Source organism: Alosa alosa, chromosome 5 (genome assembly GCF_017589495.1).
Source record: "Alosa alosa isolate M-15738 ecotype Scorff River chromosome 5, AALO_Geno_1.1, whole genome shotgun sequence".
Classification (NCBI taxonomy): domain Eukaryota; kingdom Metazoa; phylum Chordata; class Actinopteri; order Clupeiformes; family Clupeidae; genus Alosa; species Alosa alosa.
Genome location: NC_063193.1, coordinates 9,497,110 through 9,511,920, shown reverse-complemented (window position 1 = coordinate 9,511,920; position 14,811 = coordinate 9,497,110). Strand labels below are relative to the sequence as shown.

At 41.0% G+C, this 14,811-nt stretch overlaps 1 protein-coding gene across 8 annotated transcripts in view; it reads right to left on the bottom strand.

Moving 5' to 3' along the window:
* Positions 1–1,549: 1,549 nt before the first annotated feature.
* clip1a (CAP-GLY domain containing linker protein 1a) overlaps positions 1,550–14,811 on the bottom strand; it is a 49,972-nt gene continuing 36,710 nt past the window's right edge. For 6 of the 8 annotated variants that reach the window (XM_048242437.1, XM_048242435.1, XM_048242440.1 and 3 more), the window contains 10 exons: positions 14,155–14,292; positions 11,436–11,542; positions 9,512–9,635; positions 8,671–8,723; positions 6,893–7,010; positions 6,422–6,590; positions 5,471–5,523; positions 4,391–4,396; positions 3,414–3,541; positions 1,550–3,014 (listed from right to left, as the gene is read on the bottom strand). In XM_048242437.1, the coding sequence (XP_048098394.1) occupies positions 2,786–3,014; positions 3,414–3,541; positions 4,391–4,396; positions 5,471–5,523; positions 6,422–6,590; positions 6,893–7,010; positions 8,671–8,723; positions 9,512–9,635; positions 11,436–11,542; positions 14,155–14,292 (1,125 nt within the window). In that variant the 3' untranslated portion in view covers positions 1,550–2,785. The remainder of the gene's footprint in view (positions 3,015–3,413; positions 3,542–4,390; positions 4,397–5,470; positions 5,524–6,421; positions 6,591–6,892; positions 7,011–8,670; positions 8,724–9,511; positions 9,636–11,435; positions 11,543–14,154; positions 14,293–14,811) is intronic. The other 2 variants (XM_048242438.1, XM_048242442.1) reach the window with 1 other exon arrangement.

Below are 14,811 nucleotides of genomic sequence, written 5' to 3'. Positions count from 1 at the left end.
TAACTAGAAGTTGAATATGGAAAAATGCTTCTGTTACATTTTGTATGTAACATTTTCTAGGGGTGCAAATAAGTGTGGTACATGTGGTTTTGTTAAAAATATTAATTTATTTGACATATTCCTTTTTATCAGAATAAATGTGCTTCCCTTCAAGATTGGATTTTTCCTTATTGTCTTCATTGTGAGATTATGATAAATCACCAAAAGATGATCTTTTAACACCTGTTTTTAGTCAACATTACCAGGGGTAATTGGCAGAGGTTACTGTACTGCAATGTGATTTCTTTGTCTGTGTTTGATTTCTTGAGTTAATACAAGTGTCTGGACTGGTCAAACAATCACGTTAACTACTTATGTATTCTTGCACTGCAGAACTGTGGTTCTTGTTCAAAGGTAGCAAGCCACAAACATTTTGGGAACAATTTCTTCTTCTTTCTATATGACACACAACACACACTCACTCTCCACATCCTTTACGGTTACCAAAAGTTACATCTGCTGAATGTCCCGACGTCAGAATGACCACAATGTTGCGCTCTTCCTTTATTTTTTTTTTTTAAAGAATTACTTATATTTTTAGGTTACCGGTTGCAAACAATTCACTCGGAATACTCAGATATATATTACGTTTTCTATAGGCTACATCTGTATACAGGGGCGCCTTAATACCACCCGAGGCCCCTGGGCTATATGTTTTTTAAGCAAAACATTGAAATATGAATTTTCCATCACACAACCCTCCTAGAGTAAGTTCTTGCACTAGACAACATGTCTTTTGGGAGAGCACAAATTGATCTTGCTAAAGCCATAGCTTGGTGGTTCTCTGGTAAAATAGTTGTAATGTGGTTTATTGTATTAATCTACCGCCTACATGTGCATTTTTGGCTTGGAATTTGGCTTCATCTGCCACTGAAAAGAAATGGGATGGAGGGGCTCTTGCATCACAACTCATAATAAAGTGGCTCTCAAAAACATGAAATTAATCATAAAAAACACACAAGGGAGCTTTGTTTCATCAAGCATGATTTGTGTTTACCCACACCACAGGCCTGAATGCCTCTCTACAGAACTCACTCCCGCTCATTTCTTGCCTCATCTCAGCTGCCTGTAGTACAGGCCATAAAGCCGCCCAAAAAACTAACTTAAAGATCTGTTCAGTCCAATCATTTTTTGTTGTTGTCAGAATTCGGCTAAAAAAAAAATCTGCAATAAAAAATACAATAAAAATCTGCCTGCCTCTATTGGAATTTAACATAGGGGTGTGAATACTTATGACCTCTGTATTTTAAGGAAGAACATTTATTTATTTACGATACATTCACAAAGAAAATTGGTGTCCTTAAAGGTTGGATATTTCCTCATTGTTTTACTTAAGGCATTAAGATCAATTTCCAAAGGATGATTTTATATTCCTCTTTTTAGTCAACTTTAGCATGCAAAACGTATGAGCCTCACTGTATTCAGCTAGTCACCAAATTCAAACGAAGCACAGTCGGTCACTAAGTCCACCTCAAAATCCTTTCTTGTAAAATCACTCACAGGAACACGATTAGAATTTACAAAACACCACCTGCATTTATTTGGGATAAAAAAAATCTGTGCCTAAAATGCTTCAAAAAGAAGTTATCTTAACACTGGCATTCTTCCCAAATGCTTGCCATATATATACATTCAACAGCATACTGGACAAAATCCACCAAGACAACTCAACCCTCAACAGGCAAAAGAAAATGTGTTCATTATGGTGTCAAGAGCTCTTTTCCTCGCTTACAAAAATGATAATTACAGTCATGTCAAAACACATCTTTACAGTCAGTCCAGGAGATATCTTCATTGAAACATATGTATTTATTTCATTAGATTTGTACAGATATATAACATTTAAAAGAACGAAGAAAAGCTTACATAAAATGTGACAGCACAAATGCCATCCGCTCTCAAATATTTTATCCTCATCATTAATGATATCGTTAATTTCTTTGTTCTCAGAAAGGCAATTTCAGAAAGGGAACCGAGGTCTTTTCACGCAAGGGTACGTTGAGAGGGGTAAAGTGTGCAGTGCGTTACGATATAAATGGCATCTTCCTCACTGTACCCTCTTCAGGATGAGGACACGTTACAGAGTCCAAAGAGACCTCCCTAAATTCCCCTAAAGCAAGCCACCCCCAAAAATGACATTTAACCACAACAGTTAAGGTCACCTCTCTCCTTGCACACACACACACACACATACGCACACACACACAAAACTGTGTGAGTCCATATGCAAGAATATTAAAGAACCCATTGAAAGGGTTGTACATTGTTTCTTTTTCTTGTGTGTTTCATATCAAGTACTAGTCCAAAAGAAATCTTGAGCACTTTTTTTGTGTGGTGATATAGAATACCATCTGCCTCCCGTCTTCAAAACAACAGTCAGGGAAGTGTGCAACGGGCGACCAGATTAAGTTGATTGACTTAATTCTTGAGATGATCTCCCAGTAAGAGCGCTTTGGGACTTTGTGTGAATGACCGAGTGCACTTATGCAACACACATTCATTCACTGCGCACACACACACACACACACACACACACACACACACACACACACACACACACACACACACACACAGTGTTCATAGACACAGAGTATAGACACACAACACTCTTGTGCGAGGTGTGATGATGAGGCGTGTGTTTTTGCAGGTATTGCAGGCTGCTTTGTGCAGATAGAGAGAGAGAGAGAAGAGATAGAGAAAGAGCAGCAGGCGAGCTAAAGCCTCCAGAGAGTTTGTTGAGAAGCTTCTAGAAGGTCTGGTCATCGTTGCAGCCCTCGGTCCAGTGGCCGAACACCTCGCAGATGTCACAATAAGGCCGCTCGTCCTCGCGGCTCCCGTGGTAGGTGGTGTGTGGTGGTGATTCGGGCATCTGCGCCTGCGTGGGGCAGTCCTCGGTGTCGTGCATGTCGAAGCAATCACAGATATCGCAGAAAAGCCGCGGTGGAGCCTTTTTCTTCGCGGGCCCCTCTGCCAGACTGCAAACAGGCAGGAGAGAAGAGGGGGATGAGAGAAGGCCAACAAAAAACAAACAGTGGATTCTAACATTGTGTTTGTGCAAGGGAGAGGGTACATTCCATATTTACAGTTTGGTCATTTACTTATGCACATCTTACTCCTAATTTGATTCTTTCAGTACTTTGTGTGTTATTTAATGTCACTTTCGTCTGTTTAAGTTTTAAATTCAGCAATTATTATTCCATAATTCCATTATTATTCCATTTGACCTGGAAAAATCTGTTAAGGTGTACCAGAACAACCAGGTGGTCAAGATGAAAAAGATTTTTATAAAGAAAGTTGTATTAGTAAGACGTTGTATATCACTCAGTTTGAGACTAAAGAGCAGAGCAGGGCAGGGAAATGAGATGGGCACAGACCTGTCGTAGTTGTCCAGCTCATTTGCATTGTTCCCGTTCAGCGCCGCCTCGGCCATCTTCTCCAACTGAGACTTGAGCTCCTGGTTCTTACGCTGCAGGTCTACAATCACCGAATTCAGGAACTCAATCTGTCCACACACGCAAATGCAAATGAGGGACAAAGCCACAAAAAGAAAAACACAACACAATATATACACACAAATTACTTGCATCACAAATGACATGACAAACAACATCAGGTTATCAGACAATTCTGTAAAAGTGTAAAAAAGTATCACAGCCACCATTAGTACAAACTCGTTCAAACAGAGCTAGTCCAAACGCACATGAAAACAGCACCATGTGACAAGGGAACCACACACTCTCACCCGCGTGCCAGTAGACCACTACCTGTCTGGAAGCAAGACCTGCATTCCTTCACGCATCCCATAGTCAAAACAGGATGATGGCGAGAACATGTACGGTATGAGACATTCCCCCACGGAACAAACACGGCAAAAGAACAATGACTTCCTCTGTCTCCCTTTTGATTTGATATGTAGAGGTCAAAACCAGACATTTTCCTGCAAAGTTTCAAGGAGTCATTGACTAAAATAGAACTTGAGTCAGGAGTCAAACCCAATGTCTTAAAACAGACACAGCGCATCAGTACTGACTAAAGTTTGCATGCTAAATTTCAAACTTTATGCTCACTATGCAGTTTCCAATGACTTCTTTCTGGTAGAGAATCCAATCGTGTGGATAGCATGTTGCACATTAATTGGGCAGACATTTCTGACAATGACATCAGACACATGACAGAGTAGAGACAGTAGTAAAGAGGAGGACGAATATCCAAAAGTCGATGTTCTTTTACTGGTGTCCACGAACATGGAATGAACACGAAACAGACCCAGAAACAGTGAACAAGAACTCAGAATGAAAAACTGAACAGAGACATGCGTGAACGAATGAGGAGGATGAGAACAGTAACAAACCGCTGCCTGTTTAGAGAGAAGGTGGCATTGCCAACATCAGAGCAAGAGACAGAAACACAAGTGGGAAGAGGAGGAGAGAAGAGGGAGGACAGGGGAGGAGACAAAACAGGTTAAAACCAATTAGAGACCCACCTCTGGCCAAATCAAAATGCACACATCAGGCACCAATGACAGGTGGGAAAGTAGCAACCTAGGAGGGCCTGTAGGGCACATTCTCAACCAGCAGGGGGCAGCAGAGAGCAGGATAATCAGGATCGCCTCCCACCTTACCCTCTGCATCCATACCAAGCATGCCAAAAACACTTTCTGAAGTAATGTGCTATTACACAGGACACTGTGACAATGTCCCGGCTTAAGGTCCTCCGCATTCAAGTTTGTGTGGTCTGACCGACCAGAGTGCCAGGTCAGTTCAACTGGGGTTCAGATCTGAGCATCTCCAACATAACACTTGTGCAAGGTGCAGATGCCGATTGAGTTGCATACACTAACAGGCTTTTAAATGTTCACAGGCATTACAGTCTAGTTTTCAATGAATGCAAATCAAATTCAACAAACATGTCAGTTCACATAGTTTTGTTCACCTCTCATTAAGTCCATTAAGTCGGTAAGTTTAGTAGGTCATGGGATATCAATCCAACCGTCAATGTTATACCCTGACACTGATTTGGGCAAAGCTACATCATGATCTCACAAACATATGGATCAAACTTAACTGGTATGGGTCCCTGTTCTGCTGCTTCATGGTATGACTTGACAGAAATATGCACACATAGATGTCTGGGTCTTAGCTTATATTTAAGTGTAGCTACATAAGGATACAGCGTCAGTCAAGACAGACTAATCTTTAGTCTCAAAAAACATGGTTTTTTTTTTGTCTTATTTGACAAGTATTTGGGAAATGTGCATAATAACAATGTTGATCTTTCATGAAGCTACACTTACAATTATGTACAGAAGAGAAAAATAAAAATACACATATAATTCTTCCCAAAGTAATTTCAGTAACCTTTACCTCTATCAAATGACCAATCACTACTGTGCTAAAACCAAGTGGTATACACTGGGAAGAATTGTGGGTACCTGACTGTCGGACATTTCCTTCTCCTCTCTCAGCTGGTCGATAGCAGAGTCACCTGAAGAGAACAGGTATGTCACATGTTACATGAACCAAAGGATTCATCCTTATCACCCAGCCACAATGTAATATAGTTGGTACTACTGTTCAGTACAAACCTTTACTGTGAAGTGTTGAAATGTGAAACATGCATAACACAGTGGATCATTAAAAGTGAAGATAACCACTGGACCACAAGGACTCCATATATGCCACATTAAAGAACTATTGTGATTTACGTAAGGGATAATGTATAGAACGCCGGTCATTATGGGGAAAATAAGTCCCGACAGGGCGAACCGGACCCCGACGCGCAACCAATAATGACCGGCGTTCTATACATTATCCCGCTTATTACACGGCTACTTGCCAAAACGAAATAATAAACTCCCCACGATATGACTTTAGCCTACATAGCCTAGCCTACAGTATTTGTTACCGTTCATCGTGGCATTTGCTGAAACAAATAGTTTGCAACAACACGCTGAACTTGAATCAAACATTCTTTAGAACACAGCTGATCAACCGTCTGCTTTCACTTTTGAATGAAGTTCCAGTCCTTGTGTAGGGATATGAAATACCTGAATTAGAAGCACAAACTCCGTTGCCATTGACAGCGGTCATTATTTTTTGGGGAAATCCTATTCAAGTCAATGGAGCGTTCTACTTGCCTTGTGAAGAGCCGTGTAATAATAAATAATAGAGCTAGTATGGTGAACTGTGCTGCAGGAGATTGGCCTGTATGGAGGTTGTATCATCATCATCATCATCATCATCATCATCAACAACAACACATTGCATTTATATAGCGCTTTTCAAAGCACCCAAAGCGCTTTACAGTGATGGGGGAACCTCACTAACCACCAATATGGTGGTACTGTATGTTATGATTGGCCTGTATAGAGACTGGTCTTCACCTGGGCTGGATGCCGTGCTCGAGGCTGCGGTGGTGGTGATCGGTGCTGCCGCCCGGCTCTTCTCCAGGCTGGAGACGCGCTCCTGCAGACGAGACTTCTCAGCCTCCAGCGTCTCCACGGCCATCTGCAGTGTCTTAGCCGAGGCACTCTCACGGCGCAGCTCGGCAAGCTGTTCGCACGGGGAGACATTAGTCATTGAATGTAACACCACCATATAACATATGTTACAAATAACTTCACATCATGATCTGGGGAGACAGATTAACACAGACATAGACATGTAGCAGGCACACAGAATAAAATGTCAATTAATGTCATTAATATCAAATGTAACGTATGCATGTTACATATAACTCCACATAATGATCTCCTACACATTAAGTAAACATGAAAGCAAATATCAGAAATGACAAAACCAGAACAGAAATTCAGCATGATCTGCTCCTGCTTATTCAGTGTGTGGTGCTTCACCTCGTCCTTAAGCTTCTGCAGCTCCTTGTCCCGCTCTGTCATCAAGGCACTGCTTTTTTGGACTGATTGTTGGAGTGTTGCTTTCTCCTCCTCTGATTGTTTCTTCAGTGCATTCTCCCTGTTCACAACCGAGATAACGAGGGGTCAGATAGAAACGGAGCGCTGGGAGCTATTCTACACATGGGTGGGAGTTTATGAACAGTGTCAAATGATGAACCAAAAATCAAATGTGTGAACATTTTTAAAACGATAGTGATGCACTCACTGTTAAGATTAGGTTAATGTGTCTTTATCATCGGGTGTGATTGTAAAGGGAGTATTCACCTTATTCAGCCCCGCCCATTTTTTAAAATTCCACTTTGTCTTTAAACTTCCGGTCGGCTAGCTACGTCTAGTTAGCTTCAGTGGGATAACACGGCAGAAGAGGATAGAGAGGCTAACGACAAATGCCATTAGGAGGTCAGATTGCAATATTGTACTTCGCTACCTAAGGCTATTCCCCCCTACGGAGTGGGTAGACGATATGCGGCAGTGGCTGCTGTATCGTATGGAGAAACTTGCAAATTCTTATCTGTTTGGTAACTAGTTTCGAAAGTCATTACAGAACAGTCACTCCAAAGTCAGTGTTTTCCTAACTTCAGATAGGAAAGGTGTATAACAATATATAAGTCACCAAAATCCTAAAATATAAGTCACCAAAATCCTAAATAAACATTCCTAACTTTAGGATGACCCATAACATATGATGCCAGTCATCTTGATAGAGCTCTGCTATCTAAATGTATCGCAATGGATGTACTGCTCAATCGGAAAGTTCGGAGACAATGTGGGCAAAGCTAGCGCCCCCATTTTTGCGCGCGGAATAAGGTGAATATCAATAGTGAAGGGGAGAAATGTATGCAAATATCAAAGTGCGCAACAAACACTAACACCATAATAAAACAAAAAACAAATATATAAACATACAATTGCATAAAATGCATGGACAATGTGGACATGTAGCGTAGAGCTGAAAGATTAATCGATTTTTAATCAAAATCACAATTAGCAAATTAGCAATTGGAAAATCTTGAAGGCTGCAACTAATCATACAGCTTGAGTTTGATTTGACCTATTGTCAAGGAGTTGCTACTTCTTGAGGCAACACAGTGAACATTGATGAACACAATGTGAACGCAAGCAGCAGTACGTTGAATGTACTTAAAAAGGCTAGCAGAGGTAGTGCTGGCTTGCCCAATAAGACAAAAGCAAGCAAACGACTATTTCAGAGTCAAGGAATGTATAATTATAGTGAATACTGAACTGAAGCTTGACTCATAGAGATTGTAAATCGAATCGCAAAATCTCGCAGAGAAATTGTACTTAAGACATTTTCCCTTAATCGTTCAGCCCTAGTGTCGTGACCAAAAACCTTGTGGGTGTTTTTATTAAAAAATATGAAATTGGCTACGTCCAATTGCCATAGTCCTCTGAGCATGAAATGAGGTAAGCAGAAGCGACATAAATACCTGTACCCATTACCAGGAAAGCTTTCACACCAAAGACAAGAAAGAAGCAACCAACAGCAAACAATTAGGAGGGATTCAAGCAGCAGAGACAACTGGCGAAACGCCACCCTCCAGAGTCAAAGCAGCAGCCTTGCACATATAAACAGACTGGCAAGGGGAAGCAGAACGTAGCGCTGGAAGTAGCACACGTCAAGTCAGCAGTCAAAAGACCCATGACGACTCATAGCCCCTTGAGAACCCACCAGGGCCTCAATCACTGCATGTCCTTACCTCTTCTTCATCTCCTTGACTTGCTTGCTGAGAGTTGCACACTGTTCTTCAAGCTACAGAGAGAGTGAGGGGGAAAACAAAAAAAACAGTTCAGGCCAAGAAAAGAGAAAATGGAACATTTCTCGTCCCTTTTAGTTTGCTGGTTTGAGAATAAAGCTATTCTAAACTCTACTACTATGTCAATTAAACTGTATTACTAAATACCAATTGCTATGTGAGATCAGTAGGAAAGTTAGAAGACTGTTGTATCATTGAGGCCCTAGTATACTTCTAAGTATATATATATATATATATATATATATATATATACATACTTAGAAGTATACTAGGGCCTCAATGATACAACAGTCTTCTAACTTCTAACTTTACTAGGGCGAAGTGCTAGGGTGACGTGGTAGTATTGGGACTGGCCCTTATACTCATTGAGGCCCTAGTATACTTCTACATATGCGGGCTACGCACAGAAAAGATGACACAAAATTAGTCATACTGTACGTTCAGTCCTTTAGCCAAATTTTGTGTCTGTACAGATGTTGTGTATTGCCTGTGCGAAACTGAGTGTGTAGTACCACGCCAATCCAGTAGATGGGCGATATGCACACCCATAAGGACGTACAGCATGGCCATATATGCAGAAGTATACTCGTTGCTTTAGAGGGAGTGTTAACATGTATTCTCGTTGCTTTAGAGGGAGTGTTAACATGTACACTCGTTGCTTTAAAAGGAGTGTTAACATGTACTGTATACTTGTTGCTTTAGAGGGAGTGTTAACATGTACAGTATACTCGTTGCTTTAGAGGGAGTGTTAACATGCGGTTGCAGGTGAGGACGACCGCCGTACCTTCTTCCCCTGGCTGCTGCGGTCCTGCCGGTTGCTGGCGAGCTCCTCAGACAGGGAGGCCTTCTCCTTCTCCAGGGCCTCCAGAGAGCTGGCCTGCTCAGTGGCTGCCGTCTTCAGCGCCTCGCTACATCACACAGGACATACAGAACGCATTAACAGGCGCTTAGAACAACCCCTAGTAAAATTACGGCATTCAAATATAGTCAAGTAAAACACCAATCTGACTGCGTGACCTTTTGAGCAGGAACTGATTATATCTAATTCAAATGTAGCTTTTATGTTTTGCATCAAATTACAGTTCTCAACTTTCATGTGACTCATGTCATCATTCTGAATGATTGGAAAACTGTCAGACTAAATTCTGCACTCACAAACACCAAAGTTAAAGTAAAAACTTACTTTCCAGTTTTTTCCTGCATACAGGATAAGGGACACAGGCTAGAGTGCTTTAATTACATTTCCATTTCAGAAGGTGGTTTGCACCATTCCTTTTTTGCCAACCACCATAAAACAAGACACTTTTTCCTTGCAAGGTGGCAGCAAACAGAAGAAGAATTTAGGCAATGCACGGACTGCACAGATGGTGCTTTTTTTATTCCCTCTTTTTACACTTTGTCACGTTTGTCTGGAGGGAACCTCTCCACAGCAGCATAGAAGTTTAATGATATTTTGACGTGGCAAGATTGCACTCAAGGCTAAGCAGTATGATATTTCTTTGTAAATGTATATTCTGGTCTGGTATTCTGGACCCAAAACTACTCTGATTAATGTCATTTTGGTCCCCAGTGAAAATGTACACTTGTTATCATCCAAAAATAGACCTCCCAGGTTGTTTTTGGACCAGAATTCCCCTTTAAATAGAGAGCCTCTGAGTAAAATACAGTTCTGTCTTGGAGCAGGAAGGAATGACAGGGCTGGGCACAGAAGCCACACTGTAATAGCAGGTCAGTTGAACTGTAGAGGCTAACAGATGGACATCTCCAAATCAGTCATGTCGCAAGCAATTCTGCAGAAGCACAGCGAGGAGACTGCCGTGCCAGTGGAGAGGCTTCAGCCTGCTCTCCAAGCCTGTGACATGATGGCAAGAGGGCTGATGAACACGGCCTGCTAATGATGACGGGGCACACGTGCTGTGCTAATGGTGCCAAAAACAGATTTACGGAAAGTATCACCACTCCAAACTGCATTATATCTTTCAGCAATGTTTTAATCACAGTTTGCAGTATGATCGTCAAGTGGAATCATGCATTATATACAATCTACTTAAAGTCTCAGTTTAAGTCTCTGAGCTGAAATGCAGCGCTGATGGCATTCTACTTGGCCTAAGCTACAGCAAGTCACAAATTCCTTACTTATTAATCTACTTTACTTGTCACGGAAAGTGTGCTTGTTATGTATAACATTTTATGGCTGTTCCAAAATCATCAGTGACGTAACTTCACAGGAGCTTCTGCAGATCGTCTTAAAATAGCACAAATCATAGTCAAATCATAGTCCTGGCCTCAGTTACCTCCTTACAAATAACACAAATCATAGTCCTGGCCTCAGCTACCTCCTTACAAATACACAGTAATGTATTGGAAGTCCATCCCAATTTAATAACCGTAAACAAACATTTAGAGCTGGTGTCTGTAAATGAACACAGCAAGTTTGTCCTTATCTTTTTAAGCATTTTGCCAGCAATTTTGGAATGACTCCATGAACTTCTTAGTCAGATGTTGAGTGTGGCCACCCCTCTTTTATATACTTATCAAACAGTGGTACTTTATACTGCACGTGTACATCTATATTAGTTACCAGAAACTAGTTAAAGTTGCATACATGCATCTGTACAGAATTTAGTTCTAAATTCCGTTGTGTGCAATATATTTACTAGTTTACATATTTCGTTGACATGGCCACCGACCAGTGGCGTGATACTCACATCTCTTTGGACAGGCTGCTGATCTTTTGGTTCTCTGTGCTCAGTTGCTCTTTGGCCCGGGTCAGCTCCTCCTGGAAGGAAGAGCTCTGCTGCGTCGCCGCCTCCAGCTAAACAGACAGGAGTGGTACTGGATCACACAGACAGCCAGATGGCTATGAACCCCCAGGCAAACCCCTAAGCCACATTTCCCAGTCTTTAGGCAAACACCAAACACTGTTTCCAGCTGAGGTAAACACAGTAAAACAACAAAAATGCCTGCAGCAGTCTAAGTTCCTGCAGTCCAAGTCCTTAGTTACTGCTAAGGTTCTAGCACATACAATAAATCACAATTGCCACATATTACCATATTCATGTTCCCATCAAAGACACTACTGTAAGATAAATTAACAAATAAACCATACGGTAGGTCTTAATTACAGCTATTACATTTCATTTGAGAAAGGACTTGAACAGTAAAGGAAAGTTGATGCTAGCAATTCAAACAGACTCATAACAAGATGAGGATGAAAGAGAAGATGATGGAAAGATGTGAATAAACTGTTTATTAGGCTATGTTTTCGTTGCATGTGTACTTCTAAATGTAAGATTTATACTGGTCATTTGCTATAACCAAGAGGATCCACAATATGTGACAACCTTGAGAGAAATGTCAGTAATCAATCATTTCAACGTTATCAGAAGTTTCACTACATGAAGAACAATATCAAGACCTTCATACAACTCCCATATATTTTTTAAAGAACAACTATTAACATGTAAAAAAGCAGACAGCAGTATTGCCCTCTCCACTGGATCTATTTCTTTATCAACATTTCCAATATTTTTGAAAGTTGTCACACTTAATTCAGTTTGGACCATATATAGAGAAAATCATTGATTGAAGCTAAATACTTGCAAAATGTACACTAAAAACACAATGCACATATGCACTTCAACCATCTCTCTCTCTGTCTCACACACACACACACACGCATACCTGAGCACAGGAGGAGCTGAGGCTGTAGCATCTCTGCTGAGGCATTAGTACTCAATACTAGTATTACTAGTATCTCTATAGCACCACACCTGCAGTTCTCAACCGCCCTTCAATCTTGCTACCTCCCTGGATCCAAACTGTTACTGTGCTCTACCCACTCTTCTGGTCCCTCAGCTTGCACACAAATAAATCTATTAATAATAAATGACCCACCATCAACGCAGGAGTGTGCTTCGTGCCTTGTTCTTTCGAGAGTACAAGCTTAAGAGTCGCTTACTAAGTTTGAGATGCTGTCGGATTACGCAAAATGTCTCCCTTTCCCACCCCCCTCCCCAATCAAGCTCTCATTTTACTTACTCCACTGTCTGTCATCCTCATGATCACCATTATCACTTTCTTTGCCCCGCGTTATTCTTAACATAGTGATTGAAGAGTATGTGAGCTCCAGCTCTTTTGCAGGTGGGAAATGAATGTGTCAATTGTTTTTCTCACACTGCACCTAGTCATCTAGCCTTTGTTCCCCAAAAAGGATTATAATTCACATACCGCCGGAGTTCTAATTTTGTTTTTATGGAAAATAATGCAAGACATGCACCAATGTCCACACATACATAAAAAATGTACAGTTTCCCACAGAATTTGATTGAATTTGCCACGAACTCAAAACCGGTCGTCACACATTGATGTTCTTTGTTGTACTATTTAAATTAAAAGATAAGATAAAATCCTTTCATTGAGCTGCACTTTTTACGCACGCAGCCTTTCCCTGCAACAGCATGTGCATTTAACAAAATATTCACGATTGTTGAAGGATTGTTGTTGCCACGTAGAAGCATTGCATAGAACACGGCTGGCTAAATTGCTATTAAATCCGCTTAGCATCATGACCATGCTGTGCAAATTTGTTCAAAACTGCTGCAGTCAAGTTAACTCTGCTAAGGTCTCATCACAACATAGTAGCCTACATTGAGGAGACCAAACTAAGTTAAGTTATGCAATCAAGCAGTATCTCAAAGCCAACGTTAGAATACTGTTCGGATGTCAAGTTTAGCATGCTTACTTACATCTGCTTGTCAATTTCGTTACTCATGTAGGGCTCATTTTATTGACTCTGAATGTTTGCAAAATCCCAATGTAAATGGAAAAGTGTTTTTCAAGACTCAAAAGTGATTGTCCCAAGGAAAAGTAGGCTACGAACCGTTATTTGAACTAACTATGTTATGAATTGCATTCACACATCAGCAGCGTTTTAATGGTGTTAATGTTAATTGCAGGGATTCCCTCACGAACGTCGTCTTAAAGTGACAGGCACTCAATTAGACCTACTGAACTGAACTGAATGCTACCTCTGACTAAGAATGCATTACTTTGCACTTGTATAGTCTTTTATTTTGGAATCTTAAGAGCAATAAACATATATTCCAATGTTAAGGAATTCATGTTTTTTTCATTCAGATATGTAAATCAACATGTATAAGTTGCTATTAGTCAATTAATGGGGAGATAATCGATAATCGAATCGAAATCGAACCGGACTGAAAAAATGAATCGTTAGATTAATCGATGCATCGAAAAAATAATCGCTAGATTAATCGTTTAAAAAATAATCGTTTATCCCAGCCCTATTGCTCGCCCCCCCGATCCAACATGCTGCTGTTTGTGGGTTTGAGTCCGGGCGAGTGCAGGCCTGAGGCACGTTGTGAACACAATGCAGGTTACACAAGCACTCTCTGTCCCACTCACCTGGCTCTGCAGCTTCTGCTGGGCGGCCTTGAGCTCCTCCGCCAGGGCCTGGGCCTCGCTCTTCTCCTGCTGCAGACGGCCCTTCTCCTGGGTGAGCCTCTCAAGAGCCTCGGCCGTCTGACCAGCGCTCTCTGCAGCCTAGGCACCGAGGGCCAAACACAGTCACCTTAGAACACATGCTTTAAAACCAGGATTCAAGGCTGGCCCAAGCCTGGTCCTTAGGACACAAATCACACCAAAGTGACCATTGGTATGACATGTGTCTTGGTCTGGGGCTTGGATATGTAAAAAAAAAAAAAAAAAAAAAAAAGGTGCCGGAAGGTGCTCCAGGCTTTGGCAATTTTCTTTTTTTCCAACTCTTCACAGTACACCAAATTACAGGTACATTAATTAATCTTGCTATATAAATCTAAATCACAAGATCTGAGAGAGGTTTAACATTAGAGAAAACGTTCTAAACCTTGTTATTAGAATTACATGGGTTCTAGTAAATGATGATGAACATGTTCAAACTTAAAAAAAAGTGAGTGACTGATGAGTATTATTATTACATTTAGTTCATGATACGAAAGGACATTCTGTGACGCCTCGTTTCCACACAGCTTTGAATAAAGTCTGAAAATATGTGTAAAATATGCAATATGGTGGTTGTATAGT